Source organism: Marmota marmota, unplaced genomic scaffold, assembly GCF_001458135.2.
Source record: "Marmota marmota marmota unplaced genomic scaffold, marMar, whole genome shotgun sequence".
NCBI classification, from domain to species: Eukaryota; Metazoa; Chordata; class Mammalia; order Rodentia; family Sciuridae; genus Marmota; species Marmota marmota.
Genome location: NW_026000108.1, coordinates 12,603,814 through 12,621,880, shown reverse-complemented (window position 1 = coordinate 12,621,880; position 18,067 = coordinate 12,603,814). Strand labels below are relative to the sequence as shown.

Genomic DNA, 18,067 nt, shown 5'->3' with positions numbered 1-18,067 from the left:
TACATTGTGTTAGTTATTATAAGTAATCTAGGGATGATTTAAAGCATATAGGAAGAAGTGCTGGTTATATGCAAATACTTCAGTATTATATCAGGAACTTGAGAATCTGCATATTTGGATATTCACAATGGTCCTGGAACCCATCCTTCATGGATACCAAGGGATGACAATATTAGGCAAAACTCCTTTAAAAATGTAGGATTTTATTTCCTGGATAATAAATCCAATATTTAAAACCAATAAATTTCTCAATTACAAATAAAATTCCCTGCAAAAATTACTAGCAGCATCACCAATGTCAATACCTGCTGATATAAAAATTAATGACTTTATTTTTTCTAGTTTAAAAAAGAAGCTTCACCATTTTAAAGACAATACTGGCATTCTATTTTTTTCAAAGGAGGTTAACAATAGAGATTTTTCATGGATACTAACAGAATGGGATGATAAACAGAAGCAGACACACCAGGAATTTCACTGATACACATTAAAATTAATTGATTAGCTGTCAATTTCTTTGTAATTTTTCAGAAAGTTAAAACATTGAAATTCATGAGGATTACTTTTTTAAAAATAATTATTTTTTAAAAGTACAGCGCTATTTTTCTTCCTTCAATACAAAGCTACAAGTCAGTTTGACCATTCCATGGACAACAGAGTTTTATGTTCTAGGGAAATTTCTTTGCTGAGTTTGGCCCTTTAAAATAATCTTTTCATGAAAATTATGAGCCATATTCTAACACATTATTTTCAACATGGGCATACAAAGCTCGCCTTTGCTACCTTTACTGAACTGTTCAGAAGCAATGTGCATCAAAATTTCTCATGGCTTTTTTATCCCATTATAAACATTTTATCCCACTGGCAACACCAGACTAGTAGAAGTTGAAGTTTATTTTTCAAGTTAAGCTAGGCCCAGACATTAGAGACGAACATCCAAAATCAAGCAGTCTGCAAGTCAAATGCATTCCACTGGTACAACTGATTCCACCACCTCCTGCATATAAGAACATCACTCCAGCAACTACCCCAATCCCATATTACCGATTTTTTCCTTTCAACTGAGTTATTTTTCCTAATACAAAATATGCTTTGAGTTTCCCCATCTTAAAAAAAATAAAATTAAAACCCAAAATGTTCCTCTTTACCCCCATACCCTCTCTTGCTACCTCCCAATTTCTATTACTCCTAACTGGAAAAACAAAAACCTTAAAAGAGACTTAAATTTTCTTCTGCCCACTCTAGTTTTTGCCTGCCACATAAATTACTCTCAGAAAAGTCACTGAACACTTCTTTACTTGCCAGAAGTGATTACTTATGAATTCTTATCACCTGTTAGAAGCATTAACCAGTTAGGTCTCCCCTCGTTGTAATATTGCCTTCTAACACATCACCCTCTCCTTATACTATTGATATCACCATAGTCTCTTCTGGTTCTTCTTTATCTCCCTACCTTTAAATGCTGCCTAAGCTATAGGGAACTCAAAGTTGAGATCTCTTCACAATCTATACTCATTCCTCAAGTAACATGCAATCTCTAGGCACTGGATGCTATCAGATACCATCAACAGAAGAGAGACTTCCAGGCTCATCTGCCATGCTGGATAGCTCCTTACACTTGGAACTCACATTTAAATGCCTATTTCTCAAACACCAAATTTAATCATATCTAATATAGAACACTTTTTATTTATTTCATCCACCTGCCATGAAACCTGCTCTTCCTTCTTCAAAGCAAACAATCAATAATGTGAAGAGAGAACCTACAAAATGGGAGAAAATCTTTACTACATGCACCTCAGATACAACATTATTCTCCAGAATATATAAAGAACTCAAAAAAACTTAACACAAAAACAAAACAAACAAAAAACAAATAAACCAATCAATAAATGGGCTAAGGAACTAAACAGACAATTCACAGAAGAAGAAATACAATTGATCAACAAATAAATAAAAAAGCTCAGCATCTCTAACAATTAGAAAAATGCAAATCAAAATACACTGAGATTCCATATCAGTCCAGTCAAAATGGCAATTACCAAGAATATAAGTAACAATAAATATTGGATGAGGATGTGAGGGAAAATAACACTCATACATTGCTGGTGGGACAGCAAATTGGTGTAACCACCATGGAAAGGGTATGGAGATTTCTAAGAAAACTTGGAATGAAACCAACCATTTGACCCAGTTATCCCACTCCTCGGTTTATACCAAAGGACTTAAAATCAGCCTACTACAGTGATGCAGCCATATCAATGTTTACAGCAGCTCAATTCACAATAGCTAAACTATGGAACCAATCTAGGTGCCTTCAACAGATGAATGGATAAAGAAATTGTGGTATATATATACACAATGGACTATTACTCAGCCTAATTTAAGAAGAATGAAATAATGGCATTTGCTGGTAAATGGGTGGAACTGGAGAAATCTACGCTAAGCGAAATAAGGCAATCTCAAACAATCAAAGGCTGAATGTGTTCTCTGATATCTGAATGATAATTCATGATGGGGACAGGGAGGGGTGGGAAAAACAGAGGTAGGTACATTGGATTAGACAGAGAGAAGTGAAGGGAGGGGAGGAGGTATGTGGATAGGAATGATAGTAGAATTAATTGGACATTATTACCCTATGTGCATATATGATTACACGACCTGTCTAACACTACATCATGTACAACCAGAAGAATGAGAAGTTATACTCCATTTACGTATGGTAGGTCGAAATGCATTCTACTATCATGTGTAACTAATAAGAACAAATAAAAAATATATAAAAAGGGGGAAAACAGGCTTCTGTTTTCTCCATCATGGGGAATAATAATTTAATCCTTCTGGTTAATCCAACCTAAATCCTTAGTTATCTTAGATCTCTTTTTCTCACATGCTACATCAGATACATCAGCAAATCCTACAGACTATTTTCAATCTTAGACTTCCATTTGTGATGGTTAATTTTAGGTCAATTTGACTGAATTATGGATTACCTACAGAAGTGATTAAGGATTACTTCTAGATTAGGGGTTACACAGAACTGGTTAAGGATTATTTCAGGGTATATTTGTGAGAATATTTCCAAGAAAGATTGGCATGTGAGCCAATGGACTAATTGGGGGAAGATATGTTCTCAATGTGGGCCCAGACAGAACAAAAAGGGGATCTCCTCTTTCTCCTAGAACTGGGATATACTCTTATTTGTACTTGGACATCAGAATTCCAGACTGTTCAGGCCTTGAACCCAGGTCTTAATACCAGCAGGACTACAGGTTCTCAGGCCTTTGGTCACAGATCAATAGTTACATGGTGTTTTAGTCAGCTTTTTGCCTGTTGTGACTAAAAGACCCATCCAGAACAACTGTAGAGGAGGAAAAGTTTATTTGAGGGCTCACGGTTTCAGAGGTCTCAGTCCATAAGAGGCCAGCTCCATTCCTCAGAGCTCAAGGTGAGGCAGGACATCATGGCAAGAGAGTGGCAGAGGAAAGGAGTTCACATGATGACCAGAAAGCACAAACTACTCACCAGATACAAAATATATACCCCACAGCCATGCCCCCAATGAATCACTTCCTCTAGCCACACCCCACCTGCCTCCAGTTACCATTCAGTTAACCCAATCAGGAATTAATTCACGGATTAGGTTAAGGCTATAACCTAATCATTTCTCCTCCAAACCTTCTTGTGTTGTCTCGCATGTGAGCTTTTGTGGGACACCACATCTAAACATAACACATGGGCTTCCCTGGTTCTCAGGCCTTCACACTTGGTCTATCATACTAGCAGCATCCAGGGTCCAGTTTGCAGACCACTTGTCATGGAAGTTTATAGCCTCCAAAACCATATAAGCCAATTCCCCTAATAAATCCCCTCATATCTATCTATCAACATACAATACATGCATGTATACAAATGTATGTTATTGGTTTTATATCTCTGAAGAATCGTAGCTAATACACTATCCTTCTCACAATCCAAATAACCATAAACCTCATCCCAACCATGTCTTTCCTGGATTGCTGAATTTCTTCCTTACTAGTATCCATGCTTCTATTATACCTCTGCTGTCTTACCAAGGATATGACAACTATGGCCCACAGGCCAAATCTAATATACCACCTAATTTTGTACAGTATGCAAGTTATAAATAGTTTATTTAAATTTTCAAATTATTAAAAAAATTCAGTACATGTAAAAATTTATGAAATTCAAGTTTCAATGTCCATAAATAAAGTTTTACTGGACTACAGTTGCACTCATTCGTTCATGTACCATCCATTACTGTCTCCCCACTACAACATAAGAGAGGAATGGTTGAAACAGAACTATGGTTTAAATGGTCTAAACTACTTATTCTGTGGCCCTTTATAGGAAAGGTGTCCAACCCTTCCCTGGTCTACACCACACCATACCTAGTCAGATCACAATATTCTATTCAAAGTCTTCCAATTCCTTCCTACTTTATTCATGGTGGAAGCTGACATCTTTTTAGTTCATATACTCCTATAAGAGATAGACATCCTGCAAATTCTTTTTCCTATTACTCTCCACTTTGCTCAGTCTTTCCTAGCCATATGTCCTCCTGGTCCTCAAATGTGCTAAGCAAAAAAAAAAAAAAAAAAAAATCCTATTCCCAGATATGCTTGTGGTTCACTCCTTCGACTTCACTTTGATACAGGTCCCATTTATTAATGAGGCCTTCCTGAACTATACTGTCCCTTTTTCTATTCAGTCCTTATTCCCCTTCTCTGCATTATTTTTCTTCATCTGACATACTACATATTTGTTTATTTTTCAATGTGAGTTTTACTTTCTAGAGTGTAAGCTCTATTAACACAAGAACTTAAAATCTTGTTTTTTCTCACCACTTACCTGTCACATTTGTTTCATAAACATAGAACAGTCCAGGCAAGGAACTTAATATGCACTTAATATTTGATCTGTGGTTAAGATTATCTTAAATTAACATTTCATCTTTCTTCTACAAAGATGTTTTAATTAAAAAAAATCAAAGGACAAAAAATGAGTTCCTATAGATTGTCAACAATCATCATCAATAATCTTCAGAATGAATTAAATATTAGCCTTATCACCAGAGACAGAATAGTTCAGAAAATGCAATGGAGATTTTGTCACAAAGTAAATCCTACCTGTAATAGTAACACAAAGTGTTTACTTGCAAAATCCTTATTCTGTAGTCCACAGCATCCTAAGCATAAAACAGCCAGATTTCTTATTATAGGATGGACACTTATTATTCCAGGAAGAATCTAAAATGAAATAGAAGTTAATTTTGACCAAAGCAAGAAATTTATAATAATATATTAAAATCATGGTCTAAATGTGAATTTCCATTATTTTGTAAATCTACTTCACTGTCATATTGTCTATTAACTCCAAGAAGTCATTTTTCGTTTAAAAAAAGAAAAAAAGGCAAATATTTAAATTGCAAAAGCCAGAATAATTTTCCTGAAACATAGATGATCATGAAACATCTCCATTATATCTATTAAAACTGAGTCAACGGATTTCCAGTGCTTATAGAATAAGTAAAACTCATTAGAACGATATACACCACCCCTCATCATGTAGTCTTTCCCCATCTTATCATATATCATGCTACCCCTTGTTGTTGGTTTGTTCAACTGGTATGATCTTTTTTCTTTTTAGTGGTACTGGGGATCAAACCCAGGGTCCGCACATGCAAACAAGTGCTCTGCCACTGAGCTGTAGCCCCACCCCCTTTTTTATTTTGATTGAAGGTCTTGCCAAGTTGCCCAGGTTTGCTCAAATTTTCGATCCTCCTGAATCAACCTCTTAAGTAGACCAGCTCAACTGGTCTGATTTTGATGCTTCTTATTCAGAAATACAATACAAGCTACAAATGGGAACTGCACTGTTCTTTTAGTCATTATAGAAGCCACATTAAAGTAAAAAAGAAGCACATGAAACTAATTTTACATATTAACCTTATTCATTTATATATAAAGTAAAAAGAAGTAGGTAAAACTAATTTTATATTTTAATCTTATTTATTTACATTTAATCCAATATAATCAAAATATTATCACTAAACATGTACTCAATAAAAAACTTATTAATGAAATCAACTCATATTCTGTTGTTTGTACTGTCTTTGAAAGCAAATTTTTTCAAAAAATCCTTTTACTTAAAATCTATCTCAATTTGAAGTAGGTTTTAATGGCCACATGTGCCTAATAGCTATTGTATTAAACATTCTTCCCTCCCTTTTTCACATAAATATCTACTCCAATTATGATTGCTTATGACCACGTAGCCCTTTTTCATAGCACATATTAAAGGCAATAGTGTTCACTCGTTTATTTTATTTAACTGATATTCCCCTCTCTTGACAGAAGAACCATAATGGCAGTCTCTAGGTTATATATACCCTGTATAATTATATTCCCAGCATTTACTGTAAGCATTCAATAAATATATAATATTTATAATATTATATATTATAATAATCTATAACATTTTATTTAAAACACATAAATATAATTATTTTATTCAAATATCTAATTTACATTCCTTTATTCATCTTTTCAATCTTTAGCCATAGACTGTCTGTATAGTCATTATGATCATTCAATTTTGTATTTTCTTCACTTAATACACACACACACACACACACACACACACACTTCATATTTACTCTTCAATTTTAGAGTTAACTGTATTACAATATACTATTCTCTAATAGGACCAGACGTAAAGTTCCCAAGCAGAGTTTAAAAGGGATCACTTTTCACTAAAGATACTGCTTCTCTAAAAATAAAACTAAATTCTAAAGGTTGAAGTAGAATCTATACTTTAATCAGAAGCTCTAGACAGTTGTCTAGAGCATTTAGAAACTCATGATATCCCAATAAAGGAATTACATTTCAGATCACACAACTGGCTATTTCTCACTAATCACAAATTAAATTAATTTGAACAGAATCCTTAAAAGCTTGGGCATATTCAGAATCTGTTTTCTGATGAAAAATGTCATTAAAAAAAAAAAAAGAAAAAAAGGAAGACCTACATCTGTACTGTCTAATACTGTGTCCTCTAGGCACATATGGCTATGCAGCACTTGAAGTGTAACTAGTCAAGCTTGAGATATGCTAAAAGACTTAGTATGAAAAATGATATAAAATATCTTAACAATTTTAACACCAAGTAAATCATAAAATACCATTTTGGACATAAAAAAACGAAAAATATTTGGACATACATGTAATATGTCTTAATATATTAACATTAATTTTACCTGATTCTTTTTACTTTCTTTAAATGTCATTACTAGAAAATTTTGAAGTTACATAAGGTTTCCATGATATTCCTATCATAAAGTACCGTTCCTGAGTTTTGTAGTACTTATGTTCTGGTGTCTACACAATGGAGACTAACTATAAAAGTTTACTTTAAAGTCCTTTAAATATAGTCATGAACAGCAGAACACAATGACACACATCTGTAGTCCTGGCCACTTGGGGGACTAAAGCAGACAGACTTGTCTGCTTGAGCCTAAAAATTTAAGGCCAGCCTGGGCAATAGAGCAAGAACCATCTCAAAAAATAATAATAATAGTAGTAAATGAACTCTTCACAGGGATCACACTGTAACCTTCTCACAGTCTTTTTCTACACCAATATTCCAGCACTTAAAATTTTATTTTTTATATGATTAAGTTATCTCCTCTTCTTACTCAAAGAATGAAGTCATTCTGCTCTCTTTCCAATGTGAAATAAGTTTTTCCAAATCTTTTAAAAGAGTAATTATTACTTTTGTACTAGGTCCTTTATACACATTACCTTATTTAGTTCTCACAATACGAAATAGTCATTTTAAACATTTTTTTAAACTATTTGTTTATCAGATGCTTAAAATAGTAATCTTTCATACTTTTGAAACCTAATGAACATATTACTTGAGAGGAAGGACTGGGGTAAAATAAAGCTTCAAAGGTCAACAACATACCAAAGATTCAATGATTCCATTCATGGTTGCACCTATGCCAGCTGAAATGGACATCAGCTTCAATAGTTCATAGCATAAAATAAGACATTTCTGTAGTGTTTCAGCATCATTCTAAAATAAAAGACAAAATATTCACCATTACTAAGAATATCTTCTGCATATTCTGTAAATGTCTGCTTAAATGCCTAGGGCATACTGTCATTTCATATATACTCCCTGGGTGATTTTTTTTCTTTTTTTTTTTTTTTACTTCCTGGATGATTTTATCCAGTCATACACCTCCATTTATCATCTATGAGGTAGACTAACTATTTTCTAAGTTTCAGATTCATAAATATAAACTGTTACATTTATTCTTGGATGTTCCACAAGTACAAAAGGGAACTCATTATTGCCCAAATCTCTCCTCCTACTGCGCTCTCTTTCTTCATAACATCACCATTATCTATGCAGCAGTCTAAAGTAAAAGACCTAGAATATGCTGAATTCCCTCTTTTTCCTGTTGTAAATTCCTAAAAGCCTCTCAAATGTCGCTTCTTTCCATATCCAGTCATCTTGTTCACACTGCCATCATCTCAAGCCTACATCACTATAGCAGTCTCCCACTGTTACACCCATTTCCTGAAAAACAGTGATCTTTCTAAGACAGAATACTCCTACCACTTAAAATACTAATGGATTCTTGAGTAAAGCACAAATTCTTAAGATTTTTTTTACAAAGCCTTACATGACCTTGCCCTCAATTTTCCCCTAGATTTATTTATTACCTCTCCCTCAATTCTCTAGTCATGTCAATCTGAAGTTTTAAAACAAAGCAGGTATTGTTTAACCTGTGGGCCATCACAAATCATTCCATCAAGGAGAGATACCAGAGTTCATTAAAAGTACATATGTAGATCACTCCTTAGATCCAAATCCTACCTCTACCATTTACTATCAGTGTGAATTTAGGCAAATAAATTAATCTTTAGAAATGAAGATAATAGGGCTGGGGTTGTGGTTCAGAAGTAGAGCACTTGCCTAGCATGCATGAGGCACTGGGTTCAATCCTCAGCACCACATTTTAAAAAATAAAAGTATTATGTCCATCTACGACTAAAAAATAAATATTTTTTTTAAAAATGAAGATAACAGTATCAACCTCATGGGGCTAGGGTTGTGGCCCAGAGGTAGAGCACTTGCCTAACATGCGTGAGGCACTGGGTTTGATCCTCAGCACCACATAAAAAATAAAATAAAATGAAACTATTGTGTCTACCTATAACTAAAAAATATTTTTAAAAAATAGTACCAACCTCATAGAGTGACAGCTACAATCAAATGAATTGAAGTGCCTGAAGAACTAACAGAAAAACATCCTTTTACTGTTCACTTAATATTTTCATTGAAATCTCAGGTTAAAACACTTCTTCCATAAAACCTGTATTTCCCAATCATAGCATCTATTTTGCCATGCTCTATTTGTACTAAAATAGCTTTATACCCTTCAAATAGGACAATTAGACAAGTAAATGGTCAGAGTCAACATAAAGAGATAACAATCATAACAAGAACACTTTTGCTAATATTCTCCTAATTTATTTGCAGTTTGTCATTTTTTAGATTGTATTTCAGATTTGCTTTAAATTTGCTTTAAAGTTTAATGGCCCATGATACACAGACTTTGAAAAAAAAAGAAAGAAAGAAAGAAGCTACTACTATGAGAATAAATTCAGTCATTCTCAATGGACAGATAAAGTGCTGGAATGAGGAAGTCCATGGCTAGAGATATAATGATATGGATATAACGTAGCTTATGAAACCTTTTTATATAGTAAACTTTCCAAGTCAGCATTCTACTTATGAAAGTACTATAAATAGCACTCCCTAAACCAAAAGTATAATAATAAATGTTCACTACAAAGGCAAGATCCAAAAAAAATCTGAATTAAGTTAACATCAAATTTAATAATTGATATCAATCTAGCCTATGTTAAAGTAAGTTTGTTAGGAAATAAATAATCCATTTTAGAGACTAATTTATCAAATGACCAAAGTTTTAAAAACTGTTTAAAAAGTTTTAAATATTATTAGATATCAAGATTAGTATTTCATTAAAAATAACAAAACTTTTTCTAAAAACATTTAAAGTAATTACACTTTAAAAAACAGTCATGGTGGAGTACACCTTATAATCTCAACAACTCAGATGGCTGAGGCAAGAGGATCTTAAGTTCCAGGACAGCCTGAGCAACTTAGAAAGATCTTGTCTCAATAAAAAAAAAATAAAAAGGGCTAGGGATGTAGCATAGCGAAGTGCCCCTGGTTCAATCTCCCCTCTCCCCAAGGAGGAAAATAAAAAGGAGTAATTAACATTCCAAAAAACCACGTAACAGCATGGTTACCAATGAAATGCTTTTCCTAGCAATAGAAAGGTCATTGGTCTTCCACAAATAAGGGAACAATGGACATATTTTCCTTTTTTAAATGGTTTTTTTAAACTATGTTGGGGAGAGTAAATAAATAAATAAAACTGAGAAGTAAACTACTGGAAGACTACTTTCCCTGCAAGAAAGAAATACTTCAGATTTCAGAGATTAGCATGACAAGGGAACAAAAAAAAAAGTCCTAGCTACAGGATAATTAAAGTTAATTAAGACTTTTCTAAGTCCACAAATAGAAAGGAACAAGGGAAACAAAAAAATTTTCCCTATTTTAGTTCATTTTGCTACTACCAATTTCTGCAAAGTGAATATATTCTGCCAGTTTAGTGAGTTAAAGAAAATAAGATTTAATTGAGGTAATTAATTACACTTGAGATTTAGTATGAAATAGTTATTGATTGATGGGTATTATTATTCAAAGTACATGTATAAAGACACGAATTGGTGTGAATACACTTTGTATACAACCAGAGATATAAAAAATTGTGCTATATATGTATAATAAGAATTGTAATACATTCCGCTGTCATATATAAATGAAAATAGTTAATTAATTTAAAAAGTTATTGATACCTTCTCTATGTGGACTTCTTTAATTTCAAGTTGTTCTGTCTCTTTCAACAGGTTTATTTTGGCATCTTCTAATGCTTTTACTTCTTCTTTTAATTTTGATGCCTGATTAAAATCTTGTAAGGTAATGCAATTGTCCAAAGCTTCTTTTGCTTCAATTAGTTTAACTTTTATTTCAGCCATCTAGAAAAAAATAAATACTGATTGTGTAAACACTAAAAAAAATTATTAATGTGAAAATCTATAGAAGACATGAGTATTATTTTAATATCTCAATGACCCAGAACTTAAGCAATAAAACTTACAGTCACAATCTTCCTGAATTATGGATCAGCAAATCTCCAGACTGACAAAATCTGGTAACTTTGTAAATACTTTTATAGTTTGATATGTAATAAATAATTTGACTTTGTGAACAATATCACAAAATCATATTGCAAGAGGAATTAGACTTGCACAACTACATTACTCAAACACTTCTTTAATTTAAGAGACTGACCTTGATTTCTTTCTTCCTTGCATCAGATGGATCAACATTAACACCAACAGTTACAATAGGCGCTCGAATCTCTGAGATAATTTCTGTAACCTGATAAGTTATAATTCAAATTATAAGGTTTACATATCTGCAAATGATGTCAAACTGCTACATGAAACTCCAAGTATTATCTGTCATATGTCATTTACAGAAAAACAGAGCAAAATATATAGGTAAAAGTAGCACACATTCTGCTTGCTAGACAGTTTTAGAACAAAAAAGACTGAACACATCTGACTAAACCCTGAGGATATCTGAAGGGAAATAGGCACAAAGATGTTAAAGATTAATTAACCCTCATATGATATCTGAAAAACAGAAAAAATAAATTATGATGCCCATGATTAGACACTATAAATTAAAATTCTGTCTAAACTCTTCAACTCATCTCTTGTTTGGCTTTGTGGGAATTAAATACAGAAAAGTAGAATATCCTTTTATTCTTCTACTGGGTACACAATGCATAAATATTAATAGCATAAACAAGGAGCCATTTGGACACTGGAGATGGCTAATTCAGGAAAAGGCTGCCTCCCAAATCAAAGTACTGCAGCAAACGCTAGATAATCACTAAGAACACTGTAGAAAGAATTGAACCTGCAACTCAGACTACATAATTATGTGAAAATAATACAGGTCTCTTTTGGCTAACCTAGAAAAAAATAACACTTTTGAAAACAGTATTGTAAATAAAATTTATTTCCATATTTACCAAGCACTTTATGAGTAGTACCTCATTAAACAATAAAGGTAGGTTTCGTTGTTATTTTGTAGTTGAGTAAAAAAACCTAAGTAACTTGCCCAAAGACACAAAGTCAGAAAGTATCAGAGGGGTTTCAACGCAGGTATTTGTGACTTCAGCCAACTCTTAGTACTGCAGTACCCAGTGCCTCATGGGCAAAACCTCATCCTACTACTACTCACTTTCTCCCAAACCTATTCTACTTTAAACTGATTAAACAGAGTAATAGACCCACCAAAGAAGGAAGGTATGTTAAAAATGTGTATGTGTGTGAGAAAGAGTGAGAGACAGAGGTAGATAATTTTTTAATTTTTAAAAACTTGTTAGACAAAACAAAAAGTTCTAAAGAGAAATTAAAAGTCATTGACCAAAACCTCTTTATCAACAATGAGCAAAATCACTTACAATTTGTATTCTCTTATTATCATCTATAATGATATGAAGAAGTCTTTCCACAAGAAATGAAATTAGGGATATAGGAGTTGTGGGTAGAGTAAGAATCTCCTGCAAAATAGCCAACAGTCGTTTCCTACAATCAAAGAGATCTGTTTTAATTTAAATATCACTATGATAGAACACATTTTATCTCTAACATTTCACTTACTTAAATTTATCTTAGTTTTTTCACTTACGTTTATCACTATAGGTTAAAAAAAATCCATATGTACAGACTAGGTAAAAAAAAATTCATATTCTGCAAAACAAAGTTTATAAACCACCCTATAATCTTTAATAAATCAAAATAAAATGACAAAGTCCCAAACATGAACCAAACCTTTTAGAAAGTAGTACTACTATCCCTCTCTGAAATAAATACAAATAGAGATTTTTTTTACCTAAAAGCTAAAAAAAATTAGTCTGAAGAAACTCAAGTGGGTTTACATACATATACATGCACATACACACACCATCATAATCCACAGTGTCATTTTAGTTAATAGACTACATATATAATGAGAGTCCCATCAGATTAAATTGGAGCTTAAAAGAGTGCCTAATGACACAATAGCCACAGTAATATAGTTCAGCACATTACTCTGTGGTGATGCTGGCATAAAAAATAAAAACCCATCACATTATTACCAATATAAAAGCATAGTTCATACAATTCTGTACAGTTACAGTATGTAATATTTAATAATAAATGAGTACTATTGTATATATTTAATAATAAATATATTTATTTATATTTTTATCTAACAATATACATTTATTTAATAATAGGTGAGTAGCTATTGGTTTATGTATTTACTACACCGTATTCATCATTATTTTAGAGTGTACTTCTACTTATTAAAACAAAAGCCTACCATAAAACAGTATTCCATTTTATGTTATGCTGGTGGCAGCCTTGTGTTTGTTATAGTCTCTTCATTACACCAGGGGGCCATATCATGCAACCTACACCATCTTGGTTTTTGTTCGTACACAGCATAATGTTTGCATACCAACAATATTTAATAACATATTTCTCAGAATGTTTCCTTTTGTTAAATGACACATAACTAAATGTCTATGTGTATATATACATATAGAAATATACAGAAAAGAAAAATGAAAACTTTTTAAAACACTTAGAGAGCTAGGGTAAATATGTCCAATCATATTATAACAAGACCATTATTCCAATATAGGAAATTAGAAGAGTAAATATGAAAAAGGATTAACATTTACACATACCTTCCTCCTTCTTCACTGGTATCCAAAGACTTGATAATCAGAATCAATTGCTGACCTATGAACTCTTTTGTCATCAAATTTTCAATGTAAGAAAAATCACCTTTTTGTTCTTCAGTAACTACTGGAATGCTCTGGATATAACTAAAACAAGCAAAATTAATAAAGTAGGATCTAGTGTACACCAAAGAGAAGTTGATTCCCACCTTTAGGCCAGAAAAAGATCTTTTTCAATTAATATTATTCTAAAAACATGAAGTTTATACCCATTCAATAATAAATGTTATTATAATGAACTTCGCAAACTTTTGATGGAGCTAAAGAATTAGAAAATGTATTTTCTACTAAAAATATTCAAGTTCTGAATCTCTTGTCCAAAAGTTCAAGTAGTCATAAAAATCTAGTCTTTCCTTATCATACCTAATTAACAATCATTCTTTTGTTTAAAATAATAGTAATAATAGTAATTACACAAGTAATCCATGAATACAATTTAAAAATTTTTAAATGAACAATTTCATAAATGTACATTATCCTTTCTTAGGACCCTATTTCATTTCTGTAGTGTTCTTATTTCACTGAATATACTACTAAAAAAAAAAATCACCATTAACTACCTTTCATCCTTATCATTGCCCAAATTGAAGCCTTTCCCAACCCTCATATCAAGATTATATTCAATACCCTATCACAAAGGCCTCCCTTTCTCATGTGTAAAACCCCCCAAAACAAACCAAAAAAAAAGGCTGCTTAAAAGCAAAATTTAGACATTTACAAGGAAGCTTAGTAGACTTTTTGTTTTAATCAGTGAAAATGGGAAACACCCTAAATATCTAACAGAGAAATAAATTAAATGCTACCAATGTACTATGGAACAATAAACTCTTGTCTAGACTATACAGATTTATATACAACAACATATAATGCCTTTGGCCATCAACACTTAAAATAAATAAATAAATAAATAAATGGAAAACAAGAGTGTATACACACACACATACTTATAGAGCTGTTCTTTTATTTATTTGTGGGGGTGGGGGGTTGGGGCAGGTAATAGAGATTGAACCCAGAGATATTATGCCATGGAGCTCTTTTCATATTTTACTTTGAGAAAGGGTTTCACTAGTTGCGCAGGCTAGCCTCTAACTCGTGATCTTCCTGTGTCTGTCTCTCAAATAGCTGAGATTATAGGTGTGAGCCAATACACCAGGCTAGTATACTATATTTAAAAAAACAAGAAAAAAACTATGTATACATTTACAGTAATATATATAAACAAGGAGGTTTCAAAGTACATATCCCACATTGTTTAGTTGTTAACTAATCAATCAATTAATCAATGGGATTGGGAAAGCAAGAAATAAAAGGAGAACTCAATATTTTTATTTTATGTACTTTTGTAATTTGAATTTTTACAAGAATGAATATTTTACTTGATAATTTTAAAGTGAAATGTATAGAAATAAGTTATGCAAGTAATTTAAGAAAAACAAATTTTTTAAACTTTAAAACTAAAATCTACATGGTAAGTTTTTAATAATAAAACTGGCCATAAAATCCCACCCAGAGTTGAAAACTATGGCCCAAGGACTAAATCCACTATGCTATTTTCGTACATCTTATAAGCCAAAAATAATTCTTACTATTAAATTTTTTAAGGTTTTTACACACTGCATATTATACAAAATCCAAATTTTAGTGTCATAAAAGTTAATAAAATTTTATCAGAAAATAGCCACATTCAAGTCATTAACATAATGTATTCAGCAAATTTTGCACTACCGTGGCAGAGCCAAGTAATTTTTTTTAAACATTTATTTTTTAGGTGTAGTCGGACAAGATACTTTTATTTTATTTATTTATTTTTATGTGGTGCTGATGATCAAACCCAGGGCCTTGCATGTGCTAGGCGAGCGCTCTACTGCTGAGCCACAATCCCAGCCCCATAGCTAAGTAATTTTGACAGGGAATATATGGCCCACAGATAGGAAAACATTTACTATCTGGCACATAATAATAAGTTTACCAATGAATTAAAAAAAAAACAAAAAAAACCACACACACCATTATTATTAATTTCATGGAGAAATGTTCATAATCATGTCTCAACAGCTTTGAGGAATAAAACCATAAACATATTGACTACTGACCAGTATAGGATATTCTCCAGAATACCTAATATACATACCCATTTATCTCTACCTGTCTAAAAAAGGGGTTTTTAACTTACTCCCAATCAAGCATGACTTTGAAGAAAGGGCTAAGACCGACACACAAACACAATAAAAACCAAAAGAAAAAAAATTTACCTCAGTAAATATTCTGCATATATAACAGGTTCTGGCAAAATCTGCTCTAAAAATTCTTCACCTTGATCCCCTTGTAATTTCAAATATTCACAAAGAGCACGCCAATACAAAGCTATTTCAGGAGTTAATGTTTCCACTGGAATCAATTTCCTTCATTAAATAAGAAGACGATAAGAAAAAGAATAATTTTTATATTTAGTTAAAATTTTGAATAAAAATTGAAATGAAAAGATTTGCTTTATAATTACCATTCTTTTAATGACATCATAAATTAATTATCCACACACAATGAACAAATATACAATAGGGATGCATGTTTTTGGATTTTCTCAGGGAAGGCTAATGCAAATATCAAAATAATAAAATGGGAGATCACAGCTAAAGTAGACAGTCTATAATAAATCAATGCATTCTTATAGTACAGGGGGGAAAACTAGAAAAAAATTAAAGATATTGATATAAAGCAATAGGGAGGAAAAACTAATTTTATTTGCAGAAGTTCATAAGCACAATTCAAATAATGAATCCCTTATGTACCTGCCATCATTGTTTTTACAGATTTCCACCAGTTCACTGAGAGGAGTCATTGAAAATAAGGCATTAAGAACTGACACTGCCACTTCAGAAGAATTTTCCACATCCAACCTATGAAGCAACTCCAAGATATTTCCTTCAGTGAAACGTAACCAGCCCCGGAGAAGATGTTTCTGGATTGCTTGTTTCACAGCATCTATTGGATCATTTGAAACATAGATAAACAAAGGCTCCCCCTAGCTTTCATTTCCTGTACTTCATCCTTTTTCATTAATTTCTTTCAGATTGATGTTAACATCAAGACGATATTTACAATACAAATAGATTAAGAAGCAGAACAAAGCATATTAAATAAAGAAAATAAAAATACAATGATACTGCAAAAGTTATAATGATGCTCACTTCCAACTACAAATGTAAAAAGTTCAGCACCAAATACCCAACTAAAAAATTTTGCATTCCCTCTACCCTAAGACAATGGGCTCCAGGTATTAGCCTAGAATTTATAATACCTATTATTCTACTTTGTTGCATCTATAACACAATTCTATTTGCAGAAGTGAATTAAACAAATATACATCAATGCACAAACCTTTGTCTTAGGTTTTAAGACTATCCTACTCAATGACTTTGGACAATGTTTTTCAGACAAAAGTTTGTTTTCTTGCTATAGCAAAATTGCACCATCTTGGCCTTCCCATCAGAGTTGGGAATTTTAAAACATCATTCCTATAAGTAGATTCTGTAGTTTAACAGATGGGGAGAGGGATATTATACCAGCCTAATGCACCAGTATATGGTCTGTCAAGTATTTGCCAAGATACACAAATTTTAAGAAAGATAAAGGGCACAATCCCCCCCCAAAAAATGCCAAATGTTTTCTCTGATATAAGGAGGCTGACTCATAGTGAGTTAGGGAGGGGGGAGCATGGGAGGATTAGATGAATTCTAGATAGGGAAGAGGGGTGGGAGGGAAAGGGAGGGGCCAGAGGATAAGCAAGGGCAGTAGAATGTGATGGACATCATTATCCAAAATACATGTATGAAGAATCGAATTGGGTGTCAACATACTTTATATATAAACAGAGATATGAAAAATTGTGGTATATTTGTGTAATAAGAATTGCAATGCAAAAAAAAATACATATATAAAGGCATGAATTGGCATGAACATACTCTATATACAAAGATGAAAAACTGTACTGTATTTTGTAATTGCAATGCATTCTGCTGTTGTGTATTTAAAAAAATAAAATCAATAAAACTAAAAAAAAAAAAGGGGGGG

General features: G+C 32.3%; 1 protein-coding gene across 2 annotated transcripts in view; it reads right to left on the bottom strand.

Moving 5' to 3' along the window:
* The window catches only part of Ncapg (non-SMC condensin I complex subunit G), a 36,078-nt gene that overhangs the window by 12,776 nt on the left and 5,235 nt on the right, over nucleotides 1–18,067 (bottom strand). For both annotated transcript variants that reach the window (XM_015481981.2, XM_048784260.1), the window contains exons 6-13: nucleotides 16,786–16,978; nucleotides 16,249–16,398; nucleotides 13,943–14,083; nucleotides 12,668–12,791; nucleotides 11,482–11,571; nucleotides 10,986–11,165; nucleotides 7,990–8,100; nucleotides 5,151–5,270 (exon numbers count right to left, since the gene is read on the bottom strand). In XM_015481981.2, coding sequence (XP_015337467.1) covers nucleotides 5,151–5,270; nucleotides 7,990–8,100; nucleotides 10,986–11,165; nucleotides 11,482–11,571; nucleotides 12,668–12,791; nucleotides 13,943–14,083; nucleotides 16,249–16,398; nucleotides 16,786–16,978 — 1,109 coding nt within the window. The remainder of the gene's footprint in view (nucleotides 1–5,150; nucleotides 5,271–7,989; nucleotides 8,101–10,985; nucleotides 11,166–11,481; nucleotides 11,572–12,667; nucleotides 12,792–13,942; nucleotides 14,084–16,248; nucleotides 16,399–16,785; nucleotides 16,979–18,067) is intronic.